Genomic DNA, 15,000 nt, shown 5'->3' on the forward strand with positions numbered 1-15,000 from the left:
CAAACTGTAAATCACACACTTGCCTCAAAATGTATTGTTTGGCTCAGTAACACCATGTGAACATAAAAATATCACCAGTGAGGAGAAAACACTGTCCTGCTCTGTATTTCTACAGAAAATATCATTACCTGGAGCCACTTTTAGCATTTGTCTACAAGCTTTGCAGCAGATTCAAGATGGCCGCTTTATCATATATATGAAAAATTATATATATATATATATATATATATATATATATATATATATATATATATATATATATATATATATATACTAATGTAATGTTATATAAATCGAATCTAATGGCATTCACACTCGTCACATCAACCATATAGCTCGTCACATGGCCCTTAACTCCGCCCCTTTATGTTACATAGAATAAAAAATGTGACCAACGTTTCATATTTACAGCTATTTGAACAACACAAAAATGTATAAAATTGTTATAATTAATTACAATAATTATTTATTCATACTAATAATTACAATAATCAAAGAATGAATTAATAAAAATATAATGAAAAATGTTTTAATTTATTTGAAAAAATTAAATATCGTACATTTATACATCCGTTTATCAATGCGGAAACAAGTTGGCTCACTGATATCACTTAGGTTATAGCAGCTATAAACATTGTTCACTCACACAGGCACGGCGTGTATACAGATGGAGGTCCTGTGTAAATGTTTAACATAGAAATGGTAACATTGCTGAACAAGCACGTGTGAGAGTGTGCGTGCGTGAGGGTGCATGTGAAAGAGTCCGTGTGCGAGAGCATGAGAGAGTGCGAGAGTGTGAGAGATTGCGTGTGCGAGAGCCTGAGAGAGTGCATATGCGAGAGCGTGAGAGAGTGCGTGAGAGAGTGCGTGAGAGAGTGTGAGAGAGCGTGAGAGAGTGCGTGTGTGAGCGCGTGAGAGAGTGTGTGTGAGAGAGCGTAAGAGTGTGTGCAAGAGCGTGAGAGAGTGTGTATGAGAGATCGTGTGAGAGAGTGTGTGCGAGCGTGTGTGTACAAGTGTGAGAGTTTGTGCGGTGTGAGAGTGCATAGATGCTCACTCGGCCCAGCTGGCAGGTAAAGCTGCTCCAGGTGTTTTGTAAAATCTGCTGTTCCAGATTTCAGCTCCTCCTTCATCCTCTTACTATACCACAAACACTCCTAGGTCACACCTGGGGTCAAAGGTCATGCTGAAAAATCTAACCCTTCTACCAGTTTAATTTGAGTGAGTCTTGTCAGTCACTGACAGCCTGTCAGGTGTCGTGATGTTTGGGGTGTGTTAACATGTACTAATAGAAGTACTGAGTAAAAACACACTGTCTGTAACAACTGGTTTGACCAATTTGGAATAGAACAACTACACTCTTAGGATCCATTTACACACACACATGCGCACACACACACACACACATGTATATATACATACATACACACAGACACAATCATTCATACTCACGCACACACACACACACATATATATACACACACATTCACTCATACACATACACTCACTTGTATACACACAGACACACACACACATACACACTTCTACACACATACACTTATTCATACTCACACACACTCATGTTCACTCACTCATACACACACACACTCACTCATACACTCTTTCACTCACTTATATACACACACATATACACACTTCTACACACATACACTTATTCATACTCACACACACTCATGTTCACTCACTCATACACACACACACACACACTCACTTACTCATATACACTCTTTCACTCACTTATATACATACACACACACACATGTATATATACACACATACACACAGACACACAATCATTCATACTCACACACACACACACACACATATATACACACTTCTACACACATACACTTATTCATATTCACACACACTCATGTTCACTCACTCATACACACACACAAACACACACACATTCACACTCACTCACACTTCAACACACATACACTCATTCATACTCGCACACACACTCATGCTTACTCACACACACACTCACACACACACACACACACACGTCAGCACAATTATTACATCAGAACAATGTCTTATGTGTTTTGTTGCTAATTGAGAAGACCGGGTTCAATCACAGATAATAAATGTTCTTCATTTCTTATAGCTGTAGACAAAGTTCATCATCTGGTCAGATTATGTTCATTAATCAGGAGAGTAAAAAGACTTTGTCCATCATCACCAGCAGGAGGCGCTGTGTGACAACAATGACGGCTTTAATTCACACTTCATTAATTAGTTAATGAAGTTGTTACGTCGTTGTCGAGCCCTAACCTGTGTGATCCATGTGTGAATAGATTCACTGAAGTTACTAAATATTTTTTTAGTACTTCAGACAAACGGTTGAAAAATAAGCTGAGAGAGAGAGAGAGCTGTGACGGTCACCTTGTCGCTATGTTTTCTCTCTCTTTCTATTTTTTTTTCCTCCCGGAGTGACGGATTGTCGTTTTTCCGTGACCTTTTCACACGTCAGGACGCAAAGCAGTGAAAGAGGAGCAGAGGACCGGACGCTAGCTGCGTGTCAAAGGAGACTAAATCCTACAATAAAAACAAGAGCACAGCTCCACTGACACCTGTCTCACTTTCTAAAACTCCGAGCGAGCGATAGCGAGACGGACCTGTAGACGTTTCTCCGTGTGAGTGGCCTGCCTGAGACTTTAACGTTTTCTCAGTACACTGTAGTTCTTTGTCCAGGACGGACATCTGTGCTGTTTGGAAACTCTCGGTGTTGTTGTACGGAGTTGTTTTGTCTGAGATTTTGTTTTGTTTTGTCTGACATTCCTGTCGACTGAACGCTGTGACCCTGAGCGCTAGGCCCTGTTTGGCTTTCTGCTCCATCTCTTTCTTCAAATACCTTCTTAAAAGCCGTTTTCTTTACTTATTCCAGTCCTCTCTGGTTCTTATCCTCGTCTTCTCTCTCTCTCGCTCTCATACTCACTCACTCTCTTTCCCTTCTTCTTAATGACGTTTGCAGATGTGCTTAACCCCCTCCTACCGCTGCCTGAGTTTTCTCACAAGAGCGTTTTCCTCACAGCTTTATTAGCGAGTCTTTGCTAACCAGAGAGCAGGGCACAGCAGTGCATTTCTCTTTGAGGAAGAATTCGGATGGATCAAAGCCGAACACTAAACGCACTAACACGCCTCTGGGTAAACACGGGCATGTTTTCCGACAGCGTCCGCATTTTTCCCGCGTCCTGGGTGTCCGTGTTTTCCGGCATTAAATTAAGAGTAATACACTCAGGGGATTGCTGATGTAGGAAAATAATCAGCGGTGTGATGTGACCTGACACTAAAATGTTTTATTCCTTACACCGGAGATCTTTAACTATCAAAGATTACAATTTTTAATTTAATTTTCTATCCATTTGGAGTTACATTTATTGTTCTCAAGATTCTCGCTGACTTTTCACCTTTCCCTTGAAGTAAATAAAACTTAAAAAAAACATCCAGGTTGTTCCTGAGATTTACTAAAGCGCAATACAAAGTTATCGACTGCTACAAAGTGCTGAGACCGGAGACTCTTCCATAAAGGTTAGAAAAAGCCGAAAACGAATGTTTTCACCGCATCGACAAAATCTTTTGTTTTCTGTTATTAGGCTTTGATTATATATTATATCGTATATGATGTATAATGTTAGGTTTTTGTTCACTCTGGTGTATCGCTTCATTGCAAGTCCCTGGGAAAGAGCTGTTACTATAGAAACAGTAAAAACACTATTTGAATTAGCGCATTAAATGAATCTTGAAAAAACCTATGACAAAATCAGCTCTGAGAAGTCAGTAGTATCGTGGTTTAGGATGGTAGCAAGAAATTTTTGAAATCTTGATCTTGTTTTAAAGCCTTCGAAACTTTGGCTCCTACAGTACAGATTAGAGATAGAAAAAACTAAAAAAGTATTTTTATAGAGGTATTTTTTAAGAGTGTTTTTTTTTTTTTGGCTGATAGAGAAATGATCGTTTGAGATTTTTTAGCACGAATCCATGTAAAGAAGCACCAAATTTTACAGGAATTTTCCATCAAACCATCAGATGTTTTTTTTTTTTCTGACTCTCCATCGGTTCCTGAGGTGATTTTTTTTTTTTTTGTTCAAGTTCTCCAGTCTGACCGGATGCTTCAGACTACACACTATACACCATGGACCTCATTTTATTCCACTTCTTTTCAGCATCGGTTCCTAGGAAGTCGCATAAAACAACACCTTCATCTTTTCAGCCTGGTTAAATGAGTCACGCTGAAGCTTTACGCTGCTCTGTGTAGAATCTCTGGTCCTGTAAGGTTCTCTTAACCGTGCTAACCAGAGATGGGGGACTCGAGTCATAGGACTTGACTCGAGTCAGACTTAAGTCGCAAATTTGAGACTTGCTTGACAAATGTTAACAAAAGACTCGACTTTGACTTGACATTCATGACTTGAGACTTACTTGTGACTTGCACATGTGTGACTTACTCCCACCTCTGGTGCTAACCATGTTAGCTGTTCTGTTCACTAGCTCTTAGTGCTGAAGATTTGTTAATGACGAGTCTGAGAGATGTTAAGTTGTCCTACAGAATTGAGCATGACGTGAGTTTAATACCTAAATACATTTTTAAAGAGAGTTTGTTTGGAAATTGCTGAGATATTTGGGATTGCTGCCTATACACACACACACACACACACACACACACACACACTGTTCAGGGGCAAATTCAATTATTGTGCTGAGGCAGGCAGGGAATCGAGGGGTAAAAAGGGGCAGAATGCGAGAGGAGATGGAAGACGAGACAGCTGGATATGAGGAGAGCGATAAAGAAGGAGGAAAGGGAGAAGAAAGCAGAGTGAGGGAAGGACAGACGGTCACACCACACTGAGTAGATAAGATGGGTGGTGGAGATGTGTGTGTGTGTGTGTGTGTGGTACATTGCACAGTCTAGCAAATTCCACCTTGATGATATACTACATCAATCGCTCTACATCTACTTTATATATCTTAAGTTAACATGTAAAAAACTAATATAAGTTTGTTTTTTTTTTTTCCCCTCATGATGATATAAGTCTGTAATAAAGTCAGAAATAAAGGTCACTTGTCATTTTGTATGGATTATAAAACACAACATCATACTTTTTATCCATTTATAGTTACTTTTAATGGTGGAACATCCATGAAACACGTTAGCTGCTTACATGATAGCAGCGTTTATCAGCTGTTCCCTCACCAGCCTGTCATTTAAAATCTATTTATTTTTTATCTTTCTTAAAATTAATAATAAGGGGGGCACGGTGGCGTAGTGGTTAGCACGTTTGCCTCACACCTCCAGGGTTGGGGGTTCGATTCCCTCCTCCGCCTTGTGTGTGTGGAGTTTGCATGTTCTCCCCATGCCTCGGGGGTTTCCTCCGGGTACTCCGGTTTCCTCCCCCGGTCCAAAGACACGCATGGTAGGTTGATTGGCATCTCTGGAAAATTTTCCTTAGTGTGTGATTGTGTGAGTGAATGAGAGTGTGTGTGTGCCCTGTGATGGGTTGGCACTCCGTCCAGGGTGTATCATGCCTTGATGCCCGATGACGCCTGAGATAGGCACAGGCTCCCCGTGACCCGAGGTAGTTCGGATAAGCGGTAGAAGATGAGTGAGTGAGAGAGAGAAGTTTTGTTCATGTAGTATTTTGTTGAGATACGAAGAAACAACAAAGAGCAAACTTTCCCTTGGTCGGAAAACGTACCGATTGTTACAGAGGACTAACACTGGAGACTCCTTCCATAAACTTTCCAGAAAACTTTAACGCATCAACGATTGTTATTCTGTGTTTAAATAAATTTTTTTTTAAATGTGCTGTTACTATAGAAACGATGACAACGTATGAAAATAAAAGGAAAGCGAGGTTTTAGAACAAGCGTGTTAGAAAAAACTTTGATTCACCACATACCTTGAACTCCAGCCAGTGCTGCTGTTCTAGACAATTAATCACCACCTCTTGACCAATCAGAAGCAAGGATTTATCATTTAATTCTGAGACTACACTGAATTCCCCGTGCCTCACTTCTCACCTTTTTTTTTTTTTGCTACTCCCCATATGAACTTTTCAACTCGTAAACTCTGCATGGCCTCTTTTCTCTTGTCCTGATGTCGGCTCTCGAAGTGGATTCTTCCTTTTCAACCTTTCTTAAACTTCTCTTTTTTCAGCGCTCCTCCTTTCAGCGCTCCTCTCCTGCCGTCCGACAGGCAGACGTGCCCCGTGGTCACGTCATTCTCATGACACAATGACCAACTTCATTTTTGTCTCTGATTGACATGTCTAACACACACACACACACACACACACACACTGTAACTTGTAGCTGCTTCCTCACTTGAATAGTATTACCTTTACATCATTCACTTCTGCTTGTCTCTCATTCGCCGCACTTCACATACTGACTTTGAACGAAAAGCCTCAGTGTGTGTGTGTATGTGTGTGTGTGTGTCTGTGTGTGTTCACTGGCGCCACTCTGTCCTCCGGCGCTTTCAAAACCACTGTCATGTCCCACATGACAGCTCTTCATGTATTGTCTTTAACACTTGACTCCATCTTTACCTGTCTGTTTCCAGCTTTCTTAACTCGGCCTCTAAAGCTCGAAGTCTCTACTGCCTCAGAGTACAGGAGGATATTTAACCTCAGGGAAGAGAAGATTGTGTAACGACTCTTTTGCTTTTTTGGGGATTTTTTTTTTTTTGGTAAATGTGTGATCTCTGTATGGCAGCATTTACCGGATTATTTACTGATACGGATTCAATGCTGATTAGAAAATGTATTTATTGCATTACGAAAGAACCGCCTCTTCCAGGTTTATAGCGATTACGTCACTTCCTCTGAAACAGAACCCACACCAAACAGTTCTTAACACAGACCTGCTGCATTGATAGTGATCATAAAAACGCAGGGACTGTAAAGATCAGAAAGTACAATCTCAAGTGAAGTGAAGTGACGTGACATACGGCTAAGTACGGTGACCCATACTCAGAATTCGTTCTTTGCATTTAACCCATCCAAAGTGCACACACACAGCAGTGAACACACACACACCGTGAACACACACCCGGAGCAGTGGGCAGCCATTTATGCTGCAGCGCCCAGGGAGCAGTTGGGGGCTTCGGTGCCTTGCTCAAGGACACATCAGTCGTGGTATTGCTGGCCCGAGACTCGAACCCACAACCTTAGGGTTAGGAGTCAAACTCTCTAACCATTAGGCCACGACTTCCCCAAGTCGACTCAAGTGGTGATCTTGCTGTTGTAGAGCCTCCACTGCGGTGGAGTTTTATTTCTATACATATATGTGTTTTGCTTTGCTTTATTTTTTTATTTTCTAAAATATTTTCTAAAATCTTTTTCTAAGAAGAAAAAAACTTTACAAAACAAAACTCCAGACAAAACCTCACAGAACTTCACATCAGCTAAACTGACAGAGATTCATCCAGTTACTTCATATTTGCATTTAACCCCGGTCCCCGGTTGGAGCACTTTCCAGCACCCCTTCCAGAGACGCCAAAAAGGTCGGGTACTCTACACTGCCATTTGGCCCGTAAGCACAAATAACAGTGAGAGACCTATCCCCGACCCGCAGGCGCAGGGAAACGACCCTCTCGTTCACCGGGGTGAACTCCAACACATGGTTGCTGAGCTGGGGGGCTATGAGCAAGCCCACACCAGCCCGCCGCCTCTCACCGCGGGCAACTCCAGAGTAGTAGAGAGTCCAGCCTCTCTCAAGGAGTTGGGTTCCAGAGCCCAAGCTGTGCGTGGAGGCAAGCCCAACTATCTCTAGTCGGTATCTCTCAACCTCCCGCACCAGCTCAGGCTCCTTTCCCCCCAGCGAGGTGACATTCCATGTCCCTAGAGCCAGATTCCGTGTCCGGGGATTGGGTCGCCGAGGTCCCTGCCTTCGACTGCTACCCAATCCACATTGCACCAGCCCCTTACGGTCCCTCCTGCAGGTGGTGGGCCCACAGGAGATCGGCCCCACGTCGCTCCTTCGGGCTGAGCCCGGCCGGGCCCCGTGGGGTAAGACCTGGCCACCAGGCGCTCGCATGCGAGCCCCAACCCCGGGCCTGGCTCCAGAGTGGGGCCCCGGTTGCGCCATACCGGGCGACGTCACGGACCTTGTTATTAACTCACTCATAAGGGGTATTTGAACCGCTCTTGGTCTGGCCTGTCACCCAGGACCTGTTTGCCTTGGGAGACCCTACCAGGGGCAGAAAGCCCCAGACAACATAGCCCCTAGGATCATTCAGGCACACAAACCCCTCCACCACAATAAGGTGGCGGTTCGAGGAGGGGCAAAGAGGGAAAGAAATTAAGCAAAAGACGCAAACAAGCAGAGAAAGAAAGACAGGAATACAGAAGGGAAAGTAAGAAAGTAAGAGAGATCGAAATAGGGAGAAAGAGAGAATGAAAGAAAGAGCTAAGGAGAGAGAAAGCAAAAGAGTAGTCGAGAGAATGAAAGTGAAAATCTTAAAAAGGAGGACAAAAGTGAAAGACAAATGAAGAGGATGATAAAGAAAGTGAAACATACTGGGAAAGTAAGACAGACAGACAGACAGAGAGAGAGACAGACAGAGAGAGAGACAGACAGAGAGAGAGACAGACAGAGAGAGAGACAGACAGAGAGAGAGACAGACAGAGAGAGAGAAAGAGTGGCACAGGTAGGGAAAGAAATCAAAATACAGAAAATGGGAGGAAAAAGAAAGTGAAAGACAGAATCGAGGAGAAAAAGTAAGTGAGACAAATAGGGAGGAAAAGAAAGAGAGACAGAAATGAGATTGGAAAGAAGATAACAGAAGACCAAAAAAGAAAGATGTAAGAAGGGAGATAAAGAAAGTAAACAGAAATTGCAAGAAAAGGTACGTTAGGCATCGGAACACAGTGTTCTCTATCCTTTTTCTCTGTCCTCTTTCTCTGCCCTTTTCCTCTGTCCTCTTCCTCTGCCCTCTTTCTCTGCCCTTTTCCTCTGCCCTTTTCCTCTGTCCTCTTCCTCTGCCCTCTTTCTCTGCCCTTTTCCTCTGCCCTTTTCATCTGTCCTCTTCCTCTGCCCTCTTTCTCTGCCCTTTTCCTCTGCCCTTTTCCTCTGTCCTCTTCCTCTGCCCCCTTTTTCTGCCCTTTTCCTCTGTCCTCTTCCTCTGCCCTCTTTCTCGGCCCTTTAACTCTGCTCTCTTTCTCTTCCCTCTTTCTCTTCCCTCTTCCTCTGCCCTCTTTCTCTGCACTCTTCCTTCGCCCTCTTCCTCTGCACTCTTTCTCTGCCCTCTTCCTTCGCCCTCTTCCTTTGCCCTCTTGCTCTGCCCTCTTCCTCATCTTCTTCAGCCAGTCGACCTCCTCATCTCCTCACGACGGAGCGAAAGATTTTTTTGCTGCTCCGCTTTGTTTTTCCTCTGATACTCATTTCATTCTTTTTTGTCTATGAAATTGTTACATACAGCTGTGAGCAGTTTCCTAAAGGTCAGTGGAACCTACAGACGACGTATCAGCACAAAAAAAAGACCTACAGTGAGGTTCTCCTTTCTACCTTCTCCCTAAGTGTCCTCTGTCGTTTCTTTGCCTCGTTAATCCCCAGCGCACTCGACCAGTCGCAGTCTTCAAGGACAGAGATAAGACAGACAGAACGCTTTTTTTTCTTCAAAGCTCTTATTTCTCGTTTATGTTTTTGTTTTTTTCCCCCTTCAGTCAGTTCAGGTAAAGATAGAGAGAGGGTGATATACACGAGAGGCTGTAATGGAGTGTGTGAGAGAGAGTGAGAGTGAGAGAGAGGGAGAGAGAGAGAGAGAGAGAGAGAATAAAAAACAAATTTAAGAAAGGATGATTGAACCAATGAAGTAAAAAAGAAAAGATGGCAAAAGTAAATGAGAGAGAAAGAAAGAAAGAGAGAGAGAAATGGGTGGAGAAAACAAAAAATACAAAGAGCAAGCAAATGAGAAGGATTGAAAAATGAAATAATATGAAGGACAGAAGCTATAGATGAAGGAAAAGAAAGATAGATTGATGGAAAGAAAGAAATAAAGAAGGGAAGGAAAAACAAAGGCACATAAACAGAAGAAGAAAAAGAAAGTGGAAGAGAAAAAGAAATAAGAAGAGAAGGGGAAACGGGGCAAAGGGTTTATAGCAAACAAAAACTACTCTTCAGATTCTGTCTATCCATCTGGTTTTTTTTTTCTCATCTGTCCATCCTTTAGTCCATCTGTCCATTAGGAACAAACCGCTGATGTCTGTAGAAAAGCAGCGAAATCCCGGCAGTTAAATTGCGTCTGCCAGCAGAACAGCGGCTCTCTTCACCTTTCAGGCCAGTTAGCGTGACAGGCCAGTTAGCGAAGAGGACGCTAACACACTAGCGTTGCTGAGCATGCTAAGTCTTATCTGTAGCCATGGCCTGGGTGTCTAAATAAAACCACAGAAAAACCTGAGACAAAATTTTGCCTCTCTTCCATCTCCTCTACTCTTTCCTCAGTTTAAAAAAACCTCCTTCACCACAGGAAAATGGCCGAATAAAAACGGCAAGCCGAAAGCGCTAGCAGCAGCAGCTGCTCTTAACAAGTTTACTGACATAAGAGGATCCTTTCATATGTTTTTTTTTTTCCCTCCAGAAGCTTTAAGGTCGAGTCAGCATTTCCTTCCGTCTTCTCTTTTAAGTGCGAAGAAAAAAAACAGTTTCTCCTAAAAACGAGTTGGAAAAAAAAAAAGAAACAGATTGGTGCGTCTCTGTTTCAAAGTGAGGAATGTTTACCGTTAGCGCTTCAGCGACGAGGCGTCCGCGAGCCTCCCGTGAGGTAAAGAGTGCGAATAAACAATAAACAATACACAGAAAATTTGAAAATTGTAAAGATATTTATATACACTTTAATTTTCAAAGTAATATAATATCATTTTTGTCAAGGCCAAAAGTTTGCACGCCCTTAGGACAAAACACGGGGGAGGGTTTAGTGAGTGAGTGACTAAGGAAAGCTAATGGCACAGCAGTGTGTGAGGGAGCACCAGGGAACATGAAGAAACAAAGGAGGACGGAGAGAAGGAGTGAAAGGAAGCAACAAAAGCAAATGAAATAAAGGAGCTGTGGTGGATTGACAGACAGATAGATAGACAGATAGATAGACGGATAGATAGATGAAATAAAGGAGCTTTGGTGGATTGACAGACAGATAAACGGGTAGATAGATAGATAGATAGATAGATAGATAGATAGATAGATAGATGAAATAAAGGCGCTTTGGTGGATTGACAGACAGATAGACGGATAAACGGATAGATAGATAGTTGGATAGAGTAGATAGATAGATAGATAGATAGATAGATAGATAGATAGATAGTTGGATAGAGTAGATAGATAGATAGATAGATAGATAGATAGTTGGATAGAGTAGATAGATAGATAGATGAAATAAAGGAGCTGTGGTGGATTGACAGACAGACAGATAGATAGACAGATAGATAGACGGATAGATAGATGAAATAAAGGAGCTTTGGTGGATTGACAGACAGATAAACGGATAGATAGATAGATAGATAGATAGATAGATAGATAGATAGATAGATAGATAGATAGATAGATAGATGAAATAAAGGCGCTTTGGTGGATTGACAGACAGATAGACGGATAAACGGGTAGATAGATAGATAGTTGGATAGAGTAGATAGATAGATAGTTGGATAGAGTAGATAGAGAGATAGATAGATAGATAGATAGATAGATAGATAGATAGATAGATAGATAGATAGATAGATAGATGAAATAAAGGAGCTTTGGTGGATTGACAGACAGGTAGATGCATAGATAGATAGATGGATGGATGGATGGATGGATGGATGGATAGATGTATGAAATAAAGGAGCTTTGGTGGATTGACAGACAGGTAGATGCATAAACGGATAGATAGATAGATAGATAGATAGATAGATAGATAGATAGATAGATAGATAGATGGATGAAATAAAGGAGCTTTGGTGGATTGACAGACAGGTAGATGCATAAACGGATAGATAGATAGATAGAATATTGCATAAAGCTACAAATCCAGGCTTCATCTTGATTTTGTTATTTAATTTAATAAAGCCGTAAAATGTTTATTCTGTGATCTTTTATGGCTACAGAATTAAACGTCTGTCCGTTTATATGCTTAACTGTGGTGACGTGTAATTAACACCTTAAAACCATTAAAACCATGTTAGAGATCTACCAGCTCCAGTTAGACTCTATACTAAAGAGAAGATGCCAACTCTGTCCAACTCTGATTGTCTTCTGTGCGATGAAGATTTTGGACCTCCACTGAGATGAGGTTGACTCTGTGAGGATCCTGAGGCATCTAGAGATCTACCAGCTCCAGTTAGACTCTGTGATACTAAAGAGGAGATCTGAACTCCATGTGGTCTTTTACACTAATACAACATTTATCAGACTGTATATTTATAATCACACCCTCCAGTGTCACCCAGATGAGGATGAGGTTCTCCTTTGAGTCTGGTTCCTCTCAAGGTTTCTTCCTTTATCATCTAAGGGAGTTTTTCCTCACCACAGTCGCCTGAGTCACCTCAGACTTGTTCATTGGGGATGAATACAAACACATTTAAATATATATAATATTCATCTTGAATTTTTTGTATTATATTAATCTTTATATTATTCTTTATATTAACCGTTTGTTCTATGTTTATGTTCTGTAAAGCTGCTCTGAGACAATGAATTGGATGTTCTACACATCAAACCTGAACAAGGTTCTTCAGAACTTTATTACTACTTCATTAGTGAGAACTAAAAGAATAAAGTGTTTATAGACAATCAGCACAACCAGCCATGTGTTTATTATCGTCACGGTTACAGAACTGATGTCCGGCGTCTGAGTCGAGCTCAAAGTAGGGAATGAAATAAGATGAAATTAGCAGATTAACCGTCTGCATGACTTGAAGCCGTACCTACAATAAACGTGGTAAAGAGATAATAAAGAGAGTGTGAAAGACAAGGAGGAGAAGAGCGAGTGTGAAAGAGAGAGATAAAGGGAGGCAGAGTGTGCGAGAGCGAGAGAACTTGTTTGTTTCGAACACATTTTTCAGTTATAGGCAGGCGGAAAAAAAAGGAAATTATTATTATTAAAAAAATACTAAAGAAACTGGTTAAAATCTTTTTTCCAAACAGTCAAACTTTTCTGCCTCTGATCTGTAAATTATATTATAATAGATATAATATAATATTATGTTTTAATAGATTTTTCTTTTTCTTGCATGCATAGCTAAATAAAATGTTATGACACGGATGGTCTTTAAAGCACTTCACTACATGTACTGTGTGGTTGTGTGGGTGATAAAGTTTGCATTCAAAAATTGAATTAAAAAGTCTACACACATTTAGGGAAAAAAATGAAGAAGTGTGTGTGTGTGTGTGTGTGTGTATGTGTGTGTCCATGTTTTCTCTCTGTCTGTGCCAAGGTCATCTCGTTGAGACAGTCTGTCTTTGAGTTTGAAGAGAAAAAGGTGTAATTAGTTTGTGCTTGGGGTGAAAAACACGAGTGTTTCTGCGAAGCAGCACGTCATCTGTTCCTGACAGTCCTGTTCTCTGCCAGCGTGTGTGAGAGAAAGACAGATATTAAGTGTGTGTGTGTGTGTGTGTGTGTGTGTACATCCCTCCCAGTGGACAGTCTTGCTCTTAAGAGCCAGAAAGTTTTTTTTTTTTTTTTGTGGTGGTTGTTTTTTGCTCACTTTTGTTCAAGGTAAAAAAAACAAACAGATTAATTAAAATAAAATAAAAAGTAGCTATAGCAACTTCCTGCATTTTGAATGCAGAGATCAGTGCCTTCAGTCTGAAACGTCGCTGATCAATATACACACACACACACACACACACACACACACACACACACACAAGCGCGACAAGTTTATACCCTTCAGATCTCATACACACACACACCTCATCTCATCGCCTCACTTCATCTCTCCTTATCTTATATCATCTCTCTTTATCTCACCTCACCTCATCTCGCTTTATCTCACATAATCTCTTCTTATCTCACCTCATCTTTCTTTATCTCACATCATCTCTCCTTATCTTATATCATCTCCCCTTATCTCACCTCATCTTTCTTTCTCATCTCATCTCTCTTTATCTCATCTCTTCTGATCTCATCTCTTCTGATCTCATCTAATATCTCTATATCATCTCATCTTTTCTTATCTCATCTCTTCTTATCTCATTTGATCTCTCCTCATCTCATCTCTTCTTATCTCACCTCATCTCTCTTTATCTCATCTCTTCTGATCTCATCTCATCTCTTCTTATCTCATCTCATCTTTTCTTATCTCATCTCTCCTTATCTCATTTTATCCCTCCTCATCTCATCTCTCCTTATCTTATTTCATCTCATCTTATTTCATCTCTCTTCATCTCATCTCTTCTCTCCTTATCTCATCTCTCCTTATCTCATTTTATCCCTCCTCATCTCATCTCTCCTTATCTTATTTCATCTCATCTTATTTCATCTCTCCATCTTATCTCTTCTCTCCTTATCTCTTCTCTCCTTATCTCATCTCTCCTTATCTCTTCTCTTCTCTTCTCTTCTCTTCTCTTCTCTTCTCTTCTCTTCTCTTCTCTTCTCTTCTCTTCTCTTCTCTTCTGCTGTTTGCTGAATGTTTGTAGTTCACTACATTAGAACAGAGCTCACAGACATCATCTGTTTATATATATATTGGAGCATTTTGTTTATTTGTAAACTAATAGACTTTTTGTGAATAGTTTGCATAATTTCTCTATCTAGACACTCAGGTCTGTAAGTTAAAGGAGCTTTTAATGAGCTTTATGAGCTGTGACAGAGCAGACAGACACCGCCGTGGAGATCGAACATCTAACATCCGGAAGTGGGAAATGATCTTATTACAAATTGGAATAATTAACATTTACTATAAATCATTAAATAGTGAAACAACAGAAATGCAGAAAGACAAAGTGCTGAGGAACAAGCAGAATAAGACTCTTTGGACCCTGTGATTATTTTTATATGTT

General features: G+C 41.0%; 2 protein-coding genes across 2 annotated transcripts in view; one reads left to right on the forward strand and one right to left on the reverse strand.

The window, feature by feature from the left end:
* Nucleotides 1-15,000, forward strand: part of wdpcp (WD repeat containing planar cell polarity effector) — a 98,173-nt gene that overhangs the window by 11,643 nt on the left and 71,530 nt on the right. The window lies entirely within an intron of this gene.
* Nucleotides 6,839-9,320, reverse strand: LOC132852472 (sperm protamine P1-like). Its single transcript, XM_060879705.1, has 2 exons — nt 8,877-9,320; nt 6,839-6,847 (listed from the first exon to the last, which is right to left on the reverse strand). Exons 1-2 carry the CDS (start codon nt 9,318-9,320, stop codon nt 6,839-6,841), a joined length of 453 nt encoding a protein of 150 aa, XP_060735688.1.

This window comes from Tachysurus vachellii, chromosome 10 (genome assembly GCF_030014155.1).
Source record: "Tachysurus vachellii isolate PV-2020 chromosome 10, HZAU_Pvac_v1, whole genome shotgun sequence".
Lineage (NCBI taxonomy): Eukaryota > Metazoa > Chordata > Actinopteri > Siluriformes > Bagridae > Tachysurus > Tachysurus vachellii.